This window comes from Vanellus vanellus (genome assembly GCF_965231255.1).
Source record: "Vanellus vanellus genome assembly, chromosome: 3".
Lineage (NCBI taxonomy): Eukaryota > Metazoa > Chordata > Aves > Charadriiformes > Charadriidae > Vanellus > Vanellus vanellus.
Window position 1 is genome coordinate 7,611,107 of NC_138907.1, and position 9,197 is coordinate 7,620,303.

Below are 9,197 nucleotides of genomic sequence, written 5' to 3' on the forward strand. Positions count from 1 at the left end.
ACATATCAGAAACGACAAGAGCAAACTGCGTAAGTTATTAATAAGACTCTGACACTTCAAATCTACATTACAAGTATAAGCCAGATCTAACAATACATTTAAAGCACACCATTCTCTTCTCTTTCCCTCTTGCATGATGAATAAAGACCTCTAATGCAATATAACTATTTTTCACAAACGGCATAAGGGGACAGCTTGACACGGAAAGAGATTTTTTTGGTTTTTAATTTTTTTTTTTTTAAGTAGTCAAGGCAATAAGGCTTCTTAATGTTACTGATTCAAGCTGGAACATCCAAGAAAAGCCTCCCTCGGACAGTAGACCAGAAACAATACATATTCAGAAATGAGCATGAATTTTCAAGTGCAATATGATTAACATTTCGTTCCAGCTCCTACTACCTTTACTGTAATTTTTGCTGGATGTATTCAAAGACAACTCTCATAAGCCACACTGGTGAATGCAATGCTAGTGTCAAGCTTTTACTAAAGTCAACAGTATTCACCCATCTAAAGAATTTTTAAGTTCTGAAATTTCAGCATCAGATTTGAGTTGACTAAGTTTACTACTTTATCTGTAGAGCTTTCAAAATGCCTAAAATGATTTGTGTACACAATTTTAGTACAAATAAGAGCTTTGCCACATTAGATATTCTTTTGTTCAAATACCATTTGAAAGTCACAATGGCTAGCATAAAAGCTGTGTCCTATGGAAGTTAAAGCTGGGAGGCAGGCTTGATAATTACAAACAGACTATCATCACAATCTCAAAAAGTGCATTTCTGCACAAGAATATGCAAGAGTTTATTGAAAAAATTCCAGTCTTAGGAACCAGAGTTTCTGAAGTTGTTGAGTTTTACACATTTCAGAGGCTGCACTGGAGTTTTGCTGGTGCTGCTCTGGGATTCCAGTGCTCAATTAGATTCAGCAGGACAATAGATGCATTTCTTTTACTAAGATGCCGGCAAGCTTAAGAAACTTCTCCCAGGGTCCCGACCCCCCCAAACCCACAGATTTCCCTTCTCAGCCATATGAGGAAAGGGGCTGTTAGAAGGAACGTGTTCAGTTTTCACCTCATTTTTCTATACATACACGTATCTTCAGATTCAAGGCACTCGAATTACTGGGAACAGGGTAGGGGGCTAGTGAAAAAAAAAAAAAATCCTTGATGAATTGGACTTTTCTGAAAAAAGTCAAAATCTGCAACACAACCACTGCAGCCATTGGCAAAGCTTCAAATACCTCAGATTTTTACAGAGCCCTTTATCCCTTTGATGGCATATTTGATAACAGTTTTATCTCATTTCATGTTAGGAAAAAAAAAAAAAAAGAAAGAAAAGAGAAAGAAAGAAAGGAAGGACTTGTACTTCCAACAGAGAATACTTTTGTTAACTCTGCTATTGTACTTTGTAATACTATCTCCTTAAAAATGCAGACTTGATTTCACCCTTGTGCTTCTCCACCCCTCAATACTCCAGAAGTCACAACTGACAGAGGAGGCAGGTAGGAGGCAGCACAGGACATTTCAAGAACACATGGCTGCCTGCAGCACTTGGCCATAAGACTAAAAAGTGGGTGTCTACACTGCAACTGGAGAAGGAATGAATGCTTTTGGGGTGGGCTTTCCCACAAAAAAAGTCCAGGCTCTCCCAGCAACCAGTCCTTATCTGACTAGGAAGGGCCAAGCTTTGGAGGGAGCGGGAAGTCTACACATGCTTCCCCCTTGCCAGCAGCGATAGCAACAGAGGATAGGAAACAAGATTCACCCCTCCCCTGCGTGCACGTAAGAGCCCTCCTCCCCTTGCAAAAATGACCTTAGGCATCTAGGTTAGGATGACTGGATTTTCAAAACTGCTGAGCATCAACATATCCCAAGGCAGTTGGTGGGAAATTGTCTGCTCAGCGCCTTTGGAGAAGGGGAGTGGGGGGGCGGAAACAGTTTTGTTTCCTAGGTGATCTCTATATTTAAAGTTTTAGGAGTTTGGAGTTTTGGGGAGTTTTCAGCTTTCGTACCATAGCATCCCAGACAGCTACCTCAAAAGACAGGCTGTTGTGTGTGCGTAAGAGCCACCCCCTAGATCAGTCATCTTCAGTTTTTGCTTGCCTGCACGCAGCACTACTGGGCACAAAACAATGCACCTCCTGCCATCCAGGGCCACAGCAGTCTTCTACGTCCAGAAACTCCATGGCCCTGGAGCCTGCATTTGTGGGTCTGCCCTGGGTGATGGCCATTTTGGAAAGGTGGTCCTCAGCTTCTGTGCAATGAGCAGAAGACTCCTCTGCAGAGGTGACCATACCAAAGTTTCAACCCTCCTGAGCACCCCAGAGGAAACAAGCAGCACTGAAGTCTGCTTGTTGTTTACATGACCAACAACAAAGCAGGCTTCACTTAACGAAGGGGTCACCCGTTCTCTGTCTCACCGCTCTACAAGGCTGACCAGTATTTGCTAGAGTGGACAACACTGGGAAAGTGCCCAGCAAAGAGCCCCACCTCCTTGAACCATTGAGTTTTGAACACAACTAGAGGGAAGCCAGAATCTATGGACCACAAAAGCAAGTAGCCAGGAAAAGGCGTGCTGCAGCGAGGAGCAGGTGAAACGAACCAAAAGCTAAGGCCAGGCTTTTCTCAGTCTTTAGCTTCTAGAGTGTGCAAGTACCTCAAAACATAGCAAGCTTCCCAGGGAAGCTGGCAACCAGTTCACCAAGAGCAGCAACAGCAGCTCCCACCAACACCAAGCAGTGCAGCGAGATTTCCCCTTGGGAGAAGCAGGAAGCCTTCCCAAACACGCTCCAGGGAAGGAGGCCAGCTATGACACACACTTTTCACACGGGATCCCTCTACAGCCCCTAACCCACTGCTCTTTTGGCTTGAGCCCAAGACTTCTCTGGTTAGGGGGGGGGGGAAGAAAAGAAGAAAAAAAAATGAACTTCTGACCTTCCAAGTCTCAAGAGACTTATTCATGCTGTAAAGTGCAGAGATACTGGGTTTGCTTCCCTGACCCATTTAAGATCCCCCTTCACTGCACATCTGACTTTCAAATTTAACAGGCTGTGCATTGTGAGCCCCAGGGAACAAAAACAAAAACACCACCACATTTTACTCATTTCTGTGCTGCGGATTCCCGATGCTCTTGCCAAGATGCCGGCTCCCTCCCCAGTCCTAGTCCCTCTCCCCCTGCGCGAGAAGTCAGAGCTCGGCTCACTATGGCCATCTCAAACAGGACCGTCGAACAGAAGCAGAGCCAGAGCAGGCCATGCAACTCACCGGCCAGGCGAAGCTGAAAGGGATAACAATCCGGTTCTTTTCATTATTCCGGTTGTACTTTAAGTTGAAGGTATTTCCTCCAATGACAGGAGTGGATTTGGATCCGAAGCTGCAAGGACCGCCAGCAGTGACCCGCGACTGATACTCCTTCAGGCAAACTTTAAAATAGGTATCACACTCATCTCTGGTGCATTTTCTGTCTCCTGGGTTTCGGGTGCCATCACAGCAATTTCCATTTTGCAGTTCACCATTCACATTTTGCATGGATAAGATCTCCAACTCAAACTGTCCCGACGCTAAAGTCACCTGTTAGTCCCAAGAAAGAACCGGAGGAGAAAACAAACAAACAAACAAACAAAAAAACAAGAAACATACAGTTACCTCACTTTTTTCCTAAACGCAATCTACAACAATTCTGCAGACAGGAGAAAATAATTTTAAGTGTGCTTTCAAGAAGCATATGCCCAACATTAAAAAAAAGCAACCACTCCAAGTTTTTCCCTATCAGATATCCATGAGAAAGGCTCATAAATCATCCCAAGCAAATAATACCTTTAATGCTAAAAAACAACCTTCAGTGCCAACTCCGAAAAAACAGTGTGTGCGGGGAAGGTTTCTAAATCGTTAGGAAATAAAACTAAGCCAACCCAAGAGTGCATACGTGAGGGCAAACCCAACAAAACGATGTAGCTAAAAGCACCCTGGAAATGCAGCCCCTCTGCCTTCTCCGAGGTACAGCCGAGACGAGAAAACAGCCTCCCCAGCTGGGATTCAGACCTTGCACGTCAGCCACCCAAAGAGTACCGAAATTAATCCCGTTTAACAAGGGTGAAAGGGGGGGGGGGGAGAAAAAGGCAAAAAGCGGTTTGCAGTAATTGCCTTTTTTATTCCCAGGGAATTAAGCCTTGCTGCAAGGAGGATTTGCGCGTTTGCCATCTCCGCAGAAAAGTTGGCGGCGGTAACTCCTCTCCCGCCGGAGAAGCTCCGCAAAAGCGCCTTGTGCTTTTGCACAGGCAGGTTTTGGGGCTTTTTTTTTTTTTTTTTTTTTTTTTTTTGTTGCGGTAGGTTTGGGCTTGATTTTAAAGCCACCGACCGCAACCGCTGCGGGAAACCCGGCGAAACCCCCACCGCCAGCCCCGCGCGGCGGGCTCCGCAGCCCCAACCGGGCTGCCCGAGCTTTCCCCCCCCCCCCCCCGCCTTCTCCCTCCCAAGACTGCCGGTGCCCCGGTACGTACCTTTGCCCGCAGCCCCAGCAGGGCCAGGAGGAGGAGGACGAGGGAGCACGCCGCCGCGGCTGCCCGCCGGGGCGCACGCATGCCGCCGCCGCGCTGCCCGCCTGCAGGCCGCCGCCGCTCGCTCCGGGACGGGACAGGACGGGACGGGGAGGGACAGGAGGGGAGGAGGAGGAGAAGGAGGAGGGAGGAGGAGGAGGAGGAGGAGGAGGAGAAGAAGGAGGAGGAGGAGGGGGGGGGGGGGAAGAGGAGGAGGAGGCGCCGCCGCTGCTGCCCGCCGCCGCCGCCACCCCGCTCTAATATACCGCGCCGGCCGTGGCGCGCACCCGCGCCGAACAACGCCGCTTTTCAAGCGCTGTCAATAGCGCCCCGGTTTTCAATGCAAAGCAGCCCAGCCTCCTTTTATTCTCCTTATTCTCTCGCCTCCCTCTTTTTTCTTTTCTCTTTTTTTTTTTTTATTATTGCGACGATTATTATTCCCGAGCCTTTTATTTTCTTTCAGGTCGCCGGCCACCGCGCAGCGAGCCCTCGCCCTCACCCTCCCCACCCCACCCGCCCCCCCCCCGAGACACACACACACGCGCACACGCGCGCGCACACACACGCACGCACGCACGCACACACATACATACACACACACACACGCACCGCCCCGCAGCCGGCCGCCCGTCTGGGAGCCCCGCCGCCGCCCGGCTTCATCTAGCCCACGGCGGCAGGCGGGGAGGCCGCCCGCCCGCGCATGCGTCCATCCATATGCATGAGGTGGGGGAAGAAGGAGGAGGCAGGAGGGGAATGACAGGAGTAGGGGATAGCAGGTACCGGCAGGAGAGGGCGAGAAGGAGGAGGGAGGGTTAGGCGGCCGCGGGCGGCGGTTACTCCTCCTGAGGGCAGGCGACGGGCCCCCAGCCCTAGGGTCGCCAGCCTGCTACGGCGCCGCCCCGCCTCCCCCCGGCTACCGCAGGTGTCTGCCGGGCTACCTGCAGCAGCGAGCAGGTTGCCGCGTCCTCGCTGAGGCGGTCCAGGGCGGGCGGGCGCGCGCACGCGCGTGCGCGCGCGTGCGTTCACCTCAGCGGCGCTCGCGGCTGAGGCAGCGGCACGCGGAGGAGGGGGCTTTTTTTCCCGCCCGCTGCTCGCTGAGGGGACGCGCGAGCCCTTCCTGCCCGCCAGCCGGCGGGCCTTTCCCTCTCGCCACCTCCGGGCCGGTCGAAGGAAAAAAAAGGTTTTTATGGGGGGATTTAGCTGGGAAAGCTTCCCCTGCCCTCGGCCGGCGGCAGCCGCCCCTCAGGCTCGCCTGTTTCCCGGCACTGGAGACCCGCTGCCCGGATTCCAAGTGACCGCGGGGGTTTGTCAGCCATTCTCCTTCCCAAGGAGCAGGGCCCGGAGGTACAGAGCCGGGTGGGACTCCTTGCCACAGGGCTCCGAGGAGTCTAGCACTTTGCTGGACTTAGCAGAGAGCATTTAGAGTAGCTGCCAGGGGAAAAGAGCCACACGTCAAGGGGCATTGAACAACAACCAGCCCCTAACCTTGTCTCTGGTTCGGGAAGTCCCCGAGCCGCTGATCTAGAAGTTGGGTGAGTGTGCTGGGAACAGCGGCCACATCACTGTGCCTGTCCTCCTGAGGCACTGGAGACAGGAACCCGGCCTGCGTGATGTGGGGTCTGGCCCAGAACAGCTATTCTTGCATCCCTGTCTCCCATTCCACCCTGGCCTAATGCAGTAGATGTGTGAGTGACTTATTTTATACACCAGAGTTAGTGGTACAGAGGAAAATGAGATTTCTGACCTAATTTTATATCCTTTGTTTTTGTTTCCTATGGCAAAAGCAAAGTGTGTGCTTGTTCCTGGCTGTGGCGAGGTCTGTCCTGTTACGATGGAGCGTCTAAGGCTGTGAAGCTGGCGGAGTTTCTCCCCCTAACCCTACAACCGTGCTCGCACTTTCATCAGGCTCCTGCAGACTGCTTCCCACTCGTGAGTTCGAAACTTAGATTACATACCAGCAATTGTGGCACACCTGTGAGGTGCGCAGCTGCCGAGTACTCGCTTGCAGCCTCGTTCACCCCAGAGGTTCTAACAGTATTGGTTGCTCCTTACTTGGAGTCATTAACTTTTCCAAGGCTGGTAAACCTTCATTGTGTTTTATCCACAAAGTGGGTGCAGTTTGGTGATACAAGAGCCTCTTCTTTTTTTCAGCAGGTGTTGGTTAGCTTCCGCAGCCTATTTAAACGTTACTCATTCACAAGTGCCACACATGTGCTCCTCTGGGCCTTTAAATACCCTGCTGCTTGCTGGTATGCTCTATACCTTTAGGGCAGGTCTGGAGTTGGCCTTTCTGCAAAAGGTTACTCCACCTGTTTGACTCCAGCGCTTAGGAAATCCAGAGTTCTGGTTCCCACAGTGCTTGTGACTCAGCAGTGTAGCTGCCCTTAAACAGAATTACTTGTCCAACAACTTAAAATGCTTTGCAAGCACTAATGAATTAAGCCTCCCGATGTCTTGAGATGCAAAGTATTACCGATAGGTAAACCAAGGCAGAGTGTGAGTCATGGGCAGAAGCGCGTTGCAAACCCTCTCCCTCAAAGCCCTGCAAGAAATTTTGACCTCATGGAAGTCAGGAGTAAAATCCCCTTAATTTATTAAGGCCAGAATTTGACCTTTGAAGTCCTATCTCATACTTTTCTTCACTGAGCTCTCCTGGCCACTGAAAACCAATTGAGCACAGTGCATTATGCAGCCTGAGGATCTTTAAGATGCCTATTTATTTCACTACGTATACAGCAACGTACAAATTGCTGCACATGCACAGGGGGCCTGAATTGTGGTTGCTTTGAGTAGCCCGAGACTGGTGTATGCAAAATTCCTGCTGCAATGCTCTGCTTGCATATGCCTGTGTCTCATGAAGCACGGAGCTGACGTGTCTTCCTTTGAGGCCGGTGAAGAACTTTACGCAATGTAAAAAGCTGAGTGCCAGACATTGAAAAGTTGCTTCCTGCTAATCTTCCTATTCTGACATAATTAGATTACATCCACATGAGAAGCCGTTATAAACATCTAGTGTGCCAAGGTCCAGTGTTACAGACAAGTAAGGACTTCACTTCAGGCCTGAATCAGTTCCCTATTATAGAGTTAGATACCGCTTTGTTGAAACCACTGGGAGAATGCCTGGGTCTTTGGTAGGACAAGGATCACAGCCTTTAGAGGGAGCGCCTGGCTTACAAGGGTCAGGTGTCGTGAAGTCAATTCTTTGTGTTAGGAAAGTTGTAATTTCCTTTTAAAGCTCAGTGACTCATTGAATCATGGCTGTGAACAATCCCACAGGATTTCCTTAGATTTGTGATACCTGAAGGTAAGCTTGGAATGGCGCCCCTGGAAAAATTCTTAGTTCAGGGACCTGATCCATCTCATTTTCAAGTCAGTGACTAAACTTTTGTTTACTACTGTAATGCAGATCAAGAGGGTTGCATAACCATGGCGGCCTGATCCTGCAGCAGCCTTCAATAAACCAGTAGAAAGGGCTACCAGAAAAGAAGCTGTTGAAACATGGAATCTGCAGTCATAAGGAATTCATAAAGCTTGATGACCTCTTTTCACAGCAAATGAAGAGGCTAGAGGAGACCTTTGTTTCTCTGTAGATTTTTGTAAAAGTAGTTTTGCTTCTCAAAACTAGCTACCTTCTAAAATTCATTTGCTGCAATTTTAGATGTGTTTCTGGATAAAGTGAGTGAAAGTGAAAATTTTACCCACTTGGATAACCCTTTACCTAGGAATTAAGCTTCCCTATTGCAAGGAGAAGAACATATAGCTCCAGTCAATCGCAGATGAGTGAGCTTTTAGATAAGGCCTTTCCTATAATACACCCATAACACTTTATTTTCCTCTTGCTGTACTGGAACTGACCTCCCCACTTGGGCGAGTGTCGTGGAGGCAGAGATAGGGACTGTGCCGTGCTGCTTGGCTGACACGCATTTCAGAGCAACACATTCCAGCAGATGAACCCATTTGCACACTTGAGTGATCTAAACTTAGAAAGCTAATTTCTCTAATTACAAAGTGAGACTGAACTCCTGTAAAGCTTTTCATCACCTGAGTGGAATGGGAATTGCACTTCCATAATCATTTAATGTTTAGAAACTAATTAGTGTTTTGTGGGGAGGCCACACCCCGTGTTAGACTATTTCACAAATGGATCAGGAGAGAAAACTACCTATGATGGGAAGTTGAGCAAGCGGCAGAGGTTAGGAGAAAGAGTACAGTTTACCAGAAATGGAGCAGTGCATGCCTACTTCCATAAAAGCTTCAGTTCTTCAGAGTCAGGCAATTTTTTAAAGCTGTATCTCTAGGCAAGCTTTCCAAATGTGGCAAAATATTTTAGAGAAGAGGATGCTCTAGTGACCAGAGACCCAAATCCAGTTTGCTGCTACAAGCACTTACTTTCCTCTTTCCCTGGAGCATGCTGCTTAAGAGAATTGAAATTTCAAAGCCCTGTTGTGTATATTGTATGTTTTGTGACTTTGAAATTCCCATCTTAGTTTTTCTGTACCTGAGCTCCCTGGAATTAAAATGAGGCACTAAATCTAATTCAGAGGATGCTCTGAGAACAATAAAAAATAAAAACTGTGGAGTACTTAGAAATGACTGTAGTGAGAACCAGTAAGGTCCCTGAAAGAGTTAAAAATTTTAGAGCCAAAAAATGTGTCTATTGTAGA

The 9,197-nt window shown here is 48.8% G+C and overlaps 1 protein-coding gene across 1 annotated transcript in view; it reads right to left on the reverse strand.

Moving 5' to 3' along the window:
• Window positions 1-5,025, reverse strand: part of JAG1 (jagged canonical Notch ligand 1) — a 36,809-nt gene extending 31,784 nt beyond the window's left edge. The window contains exons 1-2 of the mRNA XM_082481815.1: window positions 4,498-5,025; window positions 3,263-3,568 (exon numbers count right to left, since the gene is read on the reverse strand). Of these exons, the coding sequence (XP_082337941.1) occupies window positions 3,263-3,568; window positions 4,498-4,578 (387 nt within the window). The 5' untranslated portion in view covers window positions 4,579-5,025. The remainder of the gene's footprint in view (window positions 1-3,262; window positions 3,569-4,497) is intronic.
• Between the last annotated feature and the right edge of the window lie 4,172 nt (window positions 5,026-9,197).